Raw genomic sequence first — 14,633 nt, forward strand, 5'->3', positions numbered from 1 at the left:
TTTTTCTAGAATTAGCCATTTCTTCTTAAATATCTCCATGAGAAGGACGTCCATGCCTATTCCAAATCAGAAATGACTGTCTGGCCCTGGCATGGGACTCCCTCACATGTCGATTCCAGCCCACCACTGTCTTTTTCCTGGTTTTTGTTCCTCCTGTGTAGGTGTCAGTGGCAGCCCTAGACATACATTCAATCATGCTAGCATATAACGAATCTATATACTGGTGGTGATCACGCATGTTACCACAAGTACCATAACACGGTAAGTTATTATATTTATAGTTATCTAGATATTGACTACATACTTCGGTATAATTACACTGCTGGTCTGAGGTCCTATATCCCCATTGAATTTAATTAACATGTATTTTATTTAAAATAACACTTTTTGGTACAATTACATCAAAATCGAATTCAACAGCTAAAGGAAAATGATCCGACCAATATACATTATTGAGTACACGCACGCCCCTAAGCGCGCGCAGGGCAGCACTCGTTACTACGACATGGTCGATCCAGCTAGTCGTGCCATGCGCGTCGCTGAGGAACGTGTATGTACCTGACGTAACACCTAGTGTACTCACATCCGCACAAGTCCAGTCTTCCTCCTCGCAATAGGCAACTAATTCACGACCAAATAAGCTATTTTTATGTGACACATCACCATTAAAATCCCCGAGACATATGACACTTTCTACGTCATCATGTGACGCGATCACTGCACTAATTACTCCTAAGCATTCGGTAAACATAGGTAGGTTGTCCGCGGCCTCTGTGGGCACTGTGTGTACACTGAGACAACTATGATACTGCGACGCGCGAGTTCTAAGCGGACTGCTGCCACACGTGGGTTACCACAGCCGATATGGTTGACTGTAGGGAAAATATCGTTTCTCCATAGTATGGCTACGTCTCCGTAGGGTCGACCCTTGAGGACACCACTCGTCGTATCGACCGCGGACACACCATACGCTCCAAACTTGTCGTCAATAGTATTCAGGAAGTCAAGATCATCAGGTTGGAGCCAGTGCTCCTGTATCGCGATAACCTGATATTCACTACATAGATCACGAATATGCTGGCAGGAACGTTTGACCGATCGGCAATTGAATGAGATCATTTTTACACTAGTCATTTTTGTTTACGGCTGTATTCTCGACGCCTATCAGTGTAGAGGGCTGATTAGTGGAACAAACGATCGAGCGGTAATAGCGTTTAGGTCTAAATTGGAATAGCCTGAACTCTATACCTACTGGCCAAAGATCAGCTGACAATAAGGTATTTTCTTCCGACTTATTTACTGTGATTTTGAACGATGAGAAGTCAGATTTTTTGAATTGAATCAACTTTTCAACCCTTACCGGCTCAACGTTGTTTTCTAGTTGAAAATCAGTAATATTATTGTCCGTGGTTTGGGAATCGAACCTGGACGCGTAGATGTATGACAGTCGTGGCGCCACCTTAATATTGCTCGATGCTAAAACTGCTGTCCCAACTCTTTTTATAGATCCCTGCGATATAGTAAGTGTCTTGTTCTTAGGTTTATTTTTCCTGTGTCTTTTCTTGTTAATAACGGTCTTGAAACCGCCTTCTGTGTCAAAAAAGCTCGTACGGCTTTCGGAGTTGGGGCTACTAGTAATAAGAGTAACTTGCCTTTTATCCTTTTGTTTACCACCCTTGTGTAGCGTAGCAGAGGCGGCGGCCGTGGAGTTTTGGCGGACACGCGAGCGCTATGATGTGGCGGTGACGGCAAATTAATACAAACGTATCAGTGTGTTTGATACTAATAATATGACCACTGTACGAATGCTCCCTCTGTACGAATCCTACCTGCTCTCCCCTACTTATTGTTCAAGTGCTGGTATGGCAATCCTTTCATGATGAAGAAATCCAGTACAACAGTTACCCGCGAGCTGTCCAGTGGATATCAGGTACTGATTTTTTTCTTGGGAAAGTGTAAATACATGTCGCATATCTTTCTATATAATGTTTATGAGGACAATAAGTTGCACTTATTGTGATAGGTCCTGCTGGTATCTACTAACTACTAATCTGCTATGACCTAGATGAACACCAACAAATTATGCCTCTGCAAATAGCCGCAATTTTTATTTTTATGTTAGATCTAAGTTAGTCTATATACTGTATCATAAAACGATATTCTTCAAGTGTTTCCAATTAATTTCAATTTGTGAAAATATAATTATAAAATACTTTTCTGCAGTAAAATACAATCTACTTCTTTGTTCTTGTATGTGTGTATATCTATAATACACATAATTGTAGCCAATCTGTTCGTCAAGGATTTGCAATTTTTCCACAAATTGAATTTATGAACGATGCGGGACTCGAATCCGCGACCTCTCGCGTTCCGTGCGAGCGCTCTTCTACTAAGCCTTCCTCTTTCAATGGAACCACAACTATTTATTTATTTAAATTTCACTTTGAGTGACTGTCTATAACCCAAGCTGATATATAGCACGAACAGCTCTCTTTTGCAGAGCAATAACTATATCAATGTCAGCAGCACGACCTCACAGCTAAATACCGTACGTCATGATGATGTGAAAATAACTGAAGTACACTATCAAACGGTCACAACATTCACATACTCTTTAATCTCTCTAACGGCGTATGTAGCAGAGCTGAGTCTATCTGCTAGTTGGGCAATATGTGGACCCCACTGGACCTTTTTATCTACGGTGATACCCAAGAAGACCGTAGTGTCGACAAGTTCCAATTATAGCTCCGCTGAGTTTGGTGTACTGAACCGTTGTAATAATGGTAACTGATAAATCAGTTTTTGTTTCGGTACTTTTAAAATAACGGTTTATTTTTATGTAATTAATTAAATTGAAACACGAAAAACAGTAAAGTATTTATTAATATAAATTAAATAAATATCTATACATTAATTATAACTGTCGAATTTCTAAAAAAATGGACATACTCGTTAGTATAATATTGTAAATACTAAGCCCCATAAAGTCTAGCGCTGAACGAAACCTGGAGAGGATAGTTGCGCTTGGGTAGTGTCGCGCACGCTTTACAAATATTACTTAAATTGATTAATAGTAAATTAACATTAATGACATTATTTTAATGTAATAAAACCTAGTTAGTCTAGCACAGAGCGAAATATGGAGGATAGCTGCGTAAGGGTAGGTTCTGTTGCGAACGCGAATTTTATACTTTGATAAGTATTCAATGATAAAGTGTTAAGTATTTTTGTACAAATTTAATTACGTGCCCGAGTCGCCAAAAAATTCTCAGCAATAGAATATATGTGTGTGTATTTAACAGACAGACCAAATCTTAACAATAAACAACAAAAAGAAATAACAGCGAATAACAATACAATTTAGAACGTGACTGTACACTGGAAGTGTCCGGGGTGCTGTATCGGTGCGGGGGAATACAACTGGTGAGGCCAATCGGTACTCCTCTAGCCCCAAATAAATACCTTACTTTTGACTTAAACGCAATAACGGTCAGCACAAGACTTACGTGTCGCCACGTATACCTAAGTACGATACAATTTACTTAAACAGTACATGAAATAAATAATTGTAGCCATTACTCAATTAAAATAAACTATCTTTCAATTTTCACAATCGACTTTGTACACTCATATATGAGTCACTATACACTTAAAACTTAATTGATGTAATCCATTCAAAGATAATAAATGGCGCTATATAATAACTACACACATAACAAAATCATAATATAATTAGGTTGGGAAAACGATTGGTAATGAAAAGGTCCATTCCAGTCGGCCCTAGTCTAAAGCGGAAAATACCATTACCTTAGTATATGACGGCGTTAAGCCAGGGTTTCCTTGACCAGGGTCCACCATGAAGAAATACAACACTAATAATTTCTCAGTTTATTGAAGCACAACTGCTAGTACAGATATGAACCATAAAGATGGTTAAAACAATCGCTTTTATAGCTTCCGTACAATAGATGAAACAGAGTAGATACAACTTCTTTTAAAACAAAAATAAAATTAGGTATTGTAAAATAATTCGTAAATACAGCTCAATAAATGTTTTAGCGAATTTATATAACTTCAAATGATTTATATAATAGTTTGTTCATTTAATTTGAACAAACATTACGAAATAAGAAGATGGCGCTGCAAGCAACTTTCGAAATACAATTAAGAAAGACTTATTGCATAAAATAATAAAGTTTGATACAGAATAACGATATTGATTCTAATACAAATTAATTTGAACATTTACACATTCAATTAAGTATTTCAACAATAAATGAAACATCAAACATCTTCAAACAATTCAAACAGTCAAAACAGTGTCTATTAAATTAGTTAGACCTTAATAAATAACAGTTTTATGTTTACAAATAGCTATTTGTATTTAAATCTTATATATTTCAGATATATCTATAATAATATATTCATTTTAACGATAAACTAAAACATAAATATCAATAGTTGCAAACAATTGACGGTAGGTGGCGATTCGCGCCCATGTATACTACCGTAATAGACGAACCCTGTGTGAAAGTGAGATAATTATCCTTAGATAAAAACCTAGGCGTGAGAAAGAGACGGTATAGATGAAGACCGTGAAACAATTTAGTGTCCATTAGTCTCCTGTCAAATTGGACCGCGTTTTAATTTTAGTGTTTTTATCGTTATTGTTTAAACGGATATTAATTAGAAAATATAATGGTGTCGTGTTCTGTATTAGATTGTGTTGTTACATAAAACAACAAACTTATAATGCCCTTCTGTAGAACTGCATCTTTTAGTAGAAATTGTTACAGCATGTCTGTGAAAATATATAATAAATTGCCCAATGAATTTAAAGATTTACCGTTCAAAGTTTTTAAAAGAAGACTGCATCAGTGGTTAATAAAAGAGTGCTTCTGTAGTTTAAATGAATTTTTCAATACAAAATGAATTAGTCTATTTGATAATAATATATGTAAATTAATATACTTTTATGACATTTGTTAATATTATACATAGATACTAAATGAATTATTAAGTTATTTACGTCTCATATTATAATATCTTAAAATTTTAGTTTTATAAATGTTTATGATACCATTGTGAAATCCGACATGTTTCGGTATAACAGTAGTGTTTAGACAATTTTGTAACATTTTTTGCATGTCATTTGACAAAACATATTGGATTATCAATAATATTATGTTAACATTTTAAGTACAATGTTTCCTGCAAATAAAATTTAATTTAATTTCATTTCATTTCAATAATCCAACTAAAGAAACATTTCACATGTAAATACTAATTCTTCAATACAACTTTCGTGATGTTTGTTTTCGTAGAACAAAAAACTAAAATACATTTTATGTACGCAATAAACACTATTTTCTTAAGATTTATAATAAAGAAAATATGTGTTAGATTAGATAATAACATATTTTATAAGGAAACTAGCTGACCCGACAGACGTTGTTCTGTAGATAGTAAAAAAACAACTGTTTTATATTTCAAAACATCAAAAATTATTTCGTAAATATGCTCCCTGTTGTTAGAATGAAATTGCTTCACAGCGGAACTGTCAAACCGTGCGTCACTAAATTCTCTCATAGAAAATATGTCCATACAAAACAAATATTGAAAATAAAAATATTTATGGGTCCCAAATCGAAATAAAAACTACCCTATCTCTCAAGTTGGACCAAACTGCACTCCATGAAGTAATCACCATTAAAATCCGTTCATTAGTTTAGGAGTTCATTGAGGACAAACATTGTGACACGAGATTTATATATATTAAGATATGACGCCATTTACCAATATTTGTTATAGGGATTGACCAAAAGCACAATACTATACACTTCACTAACTGACTAACACATCTGTAAAACTAGCACACATGAAAATTTAAAATTTTATCTCGCCGCAATGAGGAGAGTGTTTGTGATTTGCACTAGTAGGTATTATAAATTTATGGAAAATACAGAGATTTAACTAAAGCTAAAATAAACAAATAATGAAACTGTTCATAAGACCACAGTAGAGACGACCTAAGTACAAATTTCTTTAATTGTTGTTTATATGAAGAAAAAAAAAACAATTTTCGTATCATACTTATAGTATTATAACCACTGAACTCTTCTATTTACCACTAGACTGGCGGCTGTCAAAGTGCTTTTGTGCCTGTTTGATATTCGCCATTTTATCGCTGTTGGCCATGTAGCGAGAGGCTGCGGTACTAACACTAGTAATGACAACCTCAGCGAAACAAGCATCGATATGATAAAAAATGTGTACTTAATTGATGTTGATTCCTGAAGTATAAATAAGACGGAAAACGACCGTAATTAATACAAAATGCAAAAAAAAACAGAGTATTGTACGCTTCTCTCGCAGCCATTTTGTATTATACGTCAAAACTAGTTCTCTCCACGCTCGCGAGTGGCGTTTTAAATTGGGCACTTAAAAATTGCTGTCAAATATATGGAACAGCCTGTTCAGTGATATTTATACAGGTCAGTGATTATAACAATTAGAATAATGGTATAATTGGTGTTTATTTCGCTAACATGTACTACAACATGTGTTTCGCCTTTTCGCGAGACATCTTCAGGAGTGTTTCCCGTGGAATATCGCCTAAATCTATAAATTTTTATAATATTTACACTATATAATAACAATTATAGAAATAACTCTAGTAAACTCTTGACTGTCTGCGCTACTTAGTTGGCACGAGCAGGCTGTACTAACTTTACCAGTGGGAGGCTCCTTTGCACCAGATGCCTAGATTATGGATACCACAACGGCGCCTATTTCTGCCGTGAAGCAGTAATGTGTAAGCATTACAGTGTTTCGGTTTGAAGGGCGCCGTAGTAGCTAGTGAAATTACTGGGCAAATGACACTTGACTTGTAGTGCCACTCAGAATTATTGGGGTTTTTCAAGATTCCTGAGCGGCACTGCAATGTTATGGGCAGGGCGTATCAATTACAATTAGCTGAACGCTCTGCTCATCTCGTCCCTTATTGTTCCCCAACATTCACGAGCCTATATTAGATCAAGCCAACTTCAAACACTCTACAACATTGGGTATGGTGTCGCTTTTGTGTTTGCACAGCATTCTCAGCAAGTTCAGTTTCTTATCGGTCGCCTTGGACGACTCCAGCTCGTAGAGAGTACACAAGTTGATCAGCAGACTTGCGTTGAGACCTCGCTCAGGGTCCGAGTGAACCGCTTTCTGTAGCACCGATATTGCTTCCTTCAGTCTGCCCATGTATAGAAGACATACGGACAGGTTGTTTGCCACCTGGAAAATATTATCACCATATCAGCTGTTAAATGTAATTTAATTGAGACAAAGGCATATGCAAATAATTTAACTATATTATTCTGTTGTCAATGTAAGCCGGGCCTAATGACTACATAGAAATGTAATCTGTTTGTAGTCTAGGCGCTACAATGGTTGTTTTTGTCTGTGGTCTATGATGTCATTCTTTACTCTGTGTAAGAAAGACCCGAACTGTGTTGGCCTTTACCTACGAGCATTTCCTTAAAAATAAAACTCGCAATTCAATCCATTAACATCTTGTACATTACAATAAAATCTCGTTCTCGAAGACATTTTTAAACATAAGATGTTATGTCTTATTCGTCCAGTTATTTCACTAGTTACGGCGCCCGTCAAACCGTAACACGATTTAGCGGGAATCCTGTGTAAAGACGCCTACCAATGGTAAACCTAAAGCACTTTTTTCACTGTCTGTACTGGACGAATTCTGGCCGCTATTTGTATAGACAAAATTTTAAGAATCCGAATTTTTTTTTTTAGAGCGCCAATAGTAATCGTCACCAAAGAGGATGCAAATACTATGCAATAAGAGGCGGCACTGCCTAAGTAAAAATTGAAAGTTAGTTTATTATGAAACGTGCAGTCATTTAACATAAGTTTGAAATAGTGGTAATTACAATAAGGCAATTGGCCACGAAGTATAATCCGGCTAAGTTTAGAAGCGAACACTTACTTAAAACGTAGTGGATTTCGGCTATCTCCGTTTTTTACAAGATAATGCCTTCATCTGTCAATTTATCAATGACTGCACGTTCCATAAAATCGAGCGAATCCCTTTTTTTTAGAGAGTTTCGCTAGGTTTATCGACATACTGAATTTTTAGCTGCACAACCATTGTGTTTTATCAGATTCAGCCACTGACAGATAGACGACCGATAGGCCATGTACTAATAATAGCTACACTCGTAGGTTTCTCTTCGGGTGTAGCCTCATTAAATAAATTTTTAAAGCTCTAAAGCCCATTTAGGCTGGGCACAAAGGTTCGGAAACCGGAGTAGGTTATCTGAGCAGGAATTCATATTTGGAAACGGCGAAAGGCACACATTATTCTTGTTATTTCCGAACGTAAAAAAAACTTAACGTTCGGTTCGTAAGAACGGAAAAAACTCAATGTCATCCCTAACGCAACTCAACCACCGCACACGCACATTTCAATTCAGATCAGCGCGAGCTGTGTAGCGAGTGGACGTCTATAGACTCGTCATAGGTAACAAAATGTGTGAAGCTAAAAATTTAATAATGGCGGTTGAACAATATCCATGCATACATGGGATATCAAAAATGCAGACTACCACAATAGAGACGTAAAGGACTTGGCATGGGAACAGATATTACCAGTGGGAGGCTCCTTTGCACAGGAAGCCGGCTAGATTACAACGGCGCCTATTTCTGCCGTGAAGCAGTAATGTGTAAGCATTACTGTGTTTCGGTCTGAAGGGCGCCGTAGCTAGTGAAATTACTGGGCAAATGAAGCTGATGAGCTGAGTCTCAAGGTGACGAGCGCAATTGTAGTGCCGCACAGAATTTTTGGGTTTTTTTCAGAATCCTGAGCGGCACTGCATTGTAATGGGCATGGCGTATCAATTACCATCAGCTGAACGTCCTGCTCGTCTCGTCCCTTATTATCATAAAAAAAAGATATGCAAAATGGTTTTTAATAACTCATAACTTTTTATTAACACTTGCGTGTGCTTTCACAAGCGGCTCTATTCGTACTGGTCGTAAAAAAACTTTCGCGCTAGTCTCATGCAATTCCTGATCAGGAAACCTAATCCGGTATCCGAACGTTTGCGCCCAGCCTTAGCAAAATTCGACGCCATTACATTAAATTTTGAAGCTCATTGTATATACCAGCGTATGGCCGAAACTTTGTTCACGCGCTTGACGTGTGAATCCTTGTTAAGGCTACACTAAATGTCAGCGACCTTGAGCGATATGAGTTCACGGCTGCCGGCCCGCCGCCTAACAAAGCCAATATTTGCAAAATCCTAGCGTGGAAAACAGTTTATATGCTTACAATCCTCGTTATTCACTACTAATCTGAATAAATTAACCTACACAAAAATGTACAAGCTATAACAATAACTTTTCTGAGAGAAGTACCAAAAAAATGCGTCACGCCATGCCAAAAAACTTGTAAAACTACAAAGAAATGTGGTAGTTCAAAAAGGCTCAGCAGTGTTAACTATAACCAACAGCAAGCATTAGCAACCTACAAATAAGACTTAAGGATATGTGTAACAATATTAAGTAGTGTTCATAGCTCGAAATGCTATACTTTCACCACAAAACTTGTCTAAAAACACCATGTTTGCGTGTTTGTTTGCCTTAACGTGAATTAGAATTCCTTGTGCAGTGTTTCCAATTTAAAAGCCCGGCTAAGCTTCTGTTCTGCAAGAGAATGTGGACGGCGGTGATTACTCATCATCAAATAATCTCTACGCACGTTTCTCCTCCTCCATAAAAAAAATGTAGGCAGTTGTGGAAACTGTCGATAGAAAAAACATTTTAGTATTAAAATATGAAATTTTATAATGTTTAAATTGCACAATACGTCAGCTGTATAGCTACAGATATACTGCTATCAGCATAGTGACGCGAACTCACGAGATTTCACCCATTAAAAAAGTGTCTATATATATTTATATATCGCATGTCGGTAAAGCGAACCCATAAGATTTTCCCCTACTAACAAGTGCGAAACGCAGCTAAAGAAGTTTTCACCTCAATAAAAGTCTAGAGGACTGAAAGAACTCTTGGTTTAGTAAATATATTACAATATAATTATTCACTTTTTTATTATTTTTATATTATTCTTATTAGTTTTCGTAACTTAAATCGGTACTTTAATCCGTGGATGTAACAGTATTTCTAATGTTATGTAACGTACAAATAAAATTTTAAAAACAAAATTTTATGAACGATGCGGCACTCGAAACCACGACCACCGGCGTTCCGTGCCGGTGCTCTAACCAACTGAGCCAACCATTTGTTTTTCAAATTTTATTTGTGTATTAATCCTAGAAGTGAGGGTTATCACTTTAAAAACATAACATATTGTTTAGACTTACAAGAGCGACATCTCAAGTCAATTTCCTAATATGCAAATATTGGGGTTGAGCAGGTTATCAACTGTAAAGTAGATCCTGTAGATGAAGCCACAACCCGAGTTGAACAAAGCAAACAGAATTTTGTAACGAGGCGGTACTCGAACGGTTGGCTCAGTTGGTTAGAGCACCGGCACGGAACGCCGGAGGTCGTGGGTTCGAATCCCGCATCGTTCATAAATTTTTGTTTTTCAAATTTTATTTGTGTATTAATCCTAGAAGTGAGGGTAATCACTTTAAAAACATAACATATTGTTATGTAACATGTTTCTCACCATAATATTTGTGGGTTCCTGATCAGCCGCCTTCGCGAAGTTGTTGTATGCGTCTTGGTACTTGCCGTGGGCGATGTCTATCAGACCCAGGTCTACGTATTCTCGCACGTCGGGGGTCGGACAGCTGTAAATAAAGAACCATGTTAATTCTTATCGCCTGGTAACCATAACACTGTTAAATGCTTCCTATCTCATTATGTCCCACGTGTTTGTCTCTTTTAACCATTAAAATTACCAGTGGGAGGCTCCTTTGCATAGGAAGCGGGTTAGATTATGGATACCACAACGGCGCCTATTTCTGCCGTGAACCAGTAATGTGTAAACATTACTGTATTTCGGTCTGAAGGGCACCGATGCTAGTGAAATTACTGGGCAAATGAGACTTGACATCTTATGTCTCAAGGTGACGAGCGCAGTTGTAGTGCCGCTCAGAATTTTTGGGTTTTTCCAATAATCTTGAGCGGCACTGCATTGTAATGGGCAGGGCGTATCAATTACTATCACCTTAATGTCCTGCCCATTTCGTCCCTTATTTTCATATAAAAAAATAAGGTAGGTATTTCCCCTCAATGTGGAATAGTCGTCGGACACCTGTATAATATACTGACATCTGTTGCCGCACATCTGTAGCCTGCTGCAGGAAACTGTTTGCAGCCCTGACGTTCCCCGCCAGGAGCTGCAGACGACACAGGGCGCTCAGCACAGCCCGTTCCTGTTGCGGCGTCGAGGAGTCCTTCTGGAGCGACGACAGGATCTTGGTTGCTAATCTGTAATCCTGCAAAAAGAAAAATATCACCACTGTACAAAGTCTTAAGACACTTCTTCTTCTTCTTCGTCGTCCCCTCACTACTGAGGATCGTGACTCCGTAGACTGTCAATAGCACGCCTCCATCGGTTACGTTCGGTGGCCTAATGCAGTGCTGCGTTGAGAGATATCCAGATGTTCCGATATCTGAGCCAACCATATCTCTGAAGACACTTCTTCTTCTTCATCGTCCTCTCACTGCTGAGGACTGTGTCTCCGTAGTGTGTCAACTGCACGCCTCAATCGGTTACGGTCGGTGGCCTGATGCAGTGCTACGATGACAGAGATATCCAGATGTTCGGATATCTGAGCCAACCATCTCTCTGAAGACACTTCATCTTCTTCGTCGTCCCCTCACTGCTGAGGATCGTGACAACGTAGTGTGTCAACAGCACGCCTCAATCAGTTACGGCTAGTGGTCTGATGAAGTGCTATGATCACAGAGATATCCAGATGTTTGGATATCTGAGCCAACCATCTCTCTGAAGACACTAGCGGCCTTACAAATAAACTTGGCATAAAGTCATACCCGAGAACAACCCAATAATATGCAAAATGATTACAAATAGACATTTTGCTCATGATTGGTTAATTTGGACGTATAACGATTCCCGCGTTTATGAGCAAGGCTGCTTGACATTCGGAGAACTTCAGAACTGTCATCGTATTGACAGCGCTCCACCCCCTTTTTGTAGCCCCGCCTATTCACTAGCTACATTTCCATAAAAAAATACTACAATAATTTTTGTATTTTTTTACTTGGTACTACATCTATAAATTTGGGCAGGATTTTTAAAAATACTAACATGTACTTAGTACATTGTAATTAGAAGAATTAATTAGTAAGAAAAAAACTGACTTGACCATAACTTTTAATAAATAAGTAAATACCTTCATAGAGATGGCGCAGTTAACAATGGAATGTAGCACCCTGACTCTTCGGCCGCTCCACAGCCGCACCGACTGCAGCTTGTCCTCTTCCGATACGGAGCCTGTACCGTCTTCCGTCTTGCTCTCATTCAGGTTGCTCAACATCTGACAAGAATATACAGCAAACTTATACCAACATACAGTAATTGTATAATGTGTCCATAAAATTTTAGCTCAATCGGTGGCGGGTAACAGTATCTAAATTTGGTTGACTGGAAACAGTAAGTTAAGTAATAGATTGCCCTGTGCTTCTTCGGGGCATAAAAAGAATAGAGACGTCCCAGCCAATTTTAATTTATTTAAGAGAGAAAAAATTATTTTCAAAACATGATGGAGAGGAGTTTCGTGTGAGATATAGAATATCTAAGGAGGCAGTTCTCTAAATTCTGAATCTGAAACTGATGTTTATCATATTTTATATAATAGAAAAACCATAGATCTTGCAACGCATATCCATTATTTTATTTATTTATTAGGAAGCCAACATGCATACAACTATCTTAATGTACGGATACATTTAAAAATTCTTTTATAATGTTGTACGCTCCAATTATAGGCTAACTCGACATGCTTAATAGGTATTATATACATTCTTTGTTAAACTAAAACTTTTTACTTTGTGTAGGTAAACAATTTTGAAAAAATAAGGCCACAAGCAAAAGACCCACAAGGCCACAAGAAAGATAATAAAATACCTATGTTCTTGCTTAATAAACAAGAAAAAAACAATAACTAACCATCTTGCAGTACTTTCATAACTTTTTGTTTTTTTTTAACATGGGGCAGAGTGCCGAAAAATATCTATGCCAGCTCTTTTAACCAAGTTGTTGTAGGTGACAACTATTCTAAATAAGGGGGCGGACCTGCCTAGATTCGATCTAGCTAATCTAGACCTGAATGCTAGTTTTTTGATAATATATAACCTAGCATTACGCTTTACGAACAAGTACACTGTCTAATGTATAGACAACGACCTGTATAGCCGAGTGGTTAGCGATCCTACGTACAAAGCTAGAGGTCCCGGGTTCGAATCCCGGTAGGTGCAAGCATTTATATGATGAATATGGATGTTTAAATGTATTAATGTATGTTTATATGAATTTTTGTATGTTTAAGTAAGTATATTGTATTAAATATATCATTGTCTTGTAACCCATAACACAGGCTATATATGCTTAACTTGGGGCAAGATAATTTGTGTAAAAAGTGTGTCAATATTATATTGACACGGGAGTGGGTCAGGGATTGGAAATAATACTCCGCTTATAGGAACGAGTCTTTATTTGCGTTCACTTTTTCTGAACTTGCACTTGCCGGTCTGCCGCTGTTCCTTTTGTGGGCGGCAGTACCTTCAACGCGTCACACTGCACCGAACACTAGGTCTCTTCTATCTTCTTCTTCTTGAAATTAACAATGTCTTGAAGTTTGACAACTCTCGTCATATACTTCGAAGGGTTGCTACGCAACACTGCCCCCTCCCAAGACATGATCGTCCCGATCATCGTTGCTTCCGTAGTACTTAGCCACCCGATCGACATGTACGATTTTCGGGGGACTTCGAGGGGTACTCTGGATCCTGAGAGTCACATCATTTATCCTTGTGATTACTTTGTATGGTCCCTCCCAACTTGGTTGGAGCTTCGGAGACTTCCCCTTTTGCCTTACAGGATTGTGTAACCAAATCAGGGTTCCCTCTTCAAAACTAGGAATATTAGCTCTTCGATCGTAGCGGGTCGTCATCCGTTCACTTGCGTTAAGCCCAGTTGTTCTAATTTCCTCGTAGATGTCAACCATCTTTTTCCGTAACTCATCCACATATTCTGTTATACTTTTCGGAGTATCCGGTGGACAGCCTGAGAGTAAATCAGCTGGCAATTTCAATTCCCTTCCAAAATTGGCGTACGCAGGAGTCACCGTTGTCGTCTCGTGTATTGCGCTGCTATACGACAAGAAATAGTGGAATGTACTCATCCCAGTTATCCTGATGACTGTCCACTACTTTTGCCAGATGTCGCTCCAATGTTTGGTTAAACCTCTCCACCATCCCGTCCGATTGTGGATGATATGGCGTAGTTCTGGTCTTATGGATTCCCAAGATCTTGCAAACTTCTTGAAATACCTGTGACTCGAAGTTCAGCCCTTGGTCACTGTGCATCTCCAAAGGCACACCGAATCTGCAGAAAACTTCAG

At 38.0% G+C, this 14,633-nt stretch overlaps 1 protein-coding gene across 1 annotated transcript in view; it reads right to left on the reverse strand.

Moving 5' to 3' along the window:
* Positions 1 to 2,865: 2,865 nt before the first annotated feature.
* Positions 2,866 to 14,633, reverse strand: part of LOC126969900 (trafficking protein particle complex subunit 12) — a 30,454-nt gene continuing 18,686 nt past the window's right edge. The window contains exons 9-12 of the mRNA XM_050815521.1: positions 12,405 to 12,548; positions 11,317 to 11,483; positions 10,709 to 10,832; positions 2,866 to 7,284 (exon numbers count right to left, since the gene is read on the reverse strand). Of these exons, the coding sequence (XP_050671478.1) occupies positions 7,036 to 7,284; positions 10,709 to 10,832; positions 11,317 to 11,483; positions 12,405 to 12,548 (684 nt within the window). The 3' untranslated portion in view covers positions 2,866 to 7,035. The remainder of the gene's footprint in view (positions 7,285 to 10,708; positions 10,833 to 11,316; positions 11,484 to 12,404; positions 12,549 to 14,633) is intronic.

Source organism: Leptidea sinapis, chromosome 19 (genome assembly GCF_905404315.1).
Source record: "Leptidea sinapis chromosome 19, ilLepSina1.1, whole genome shotgun sequence".
Classification (NCBI taxonomy): domain Eukaryota; kingdom Metazoa; phylum Arthropoda; class Insecta; order Lepidoptera; family Pieridae; genus Leptidea; species Leptidea sinapis.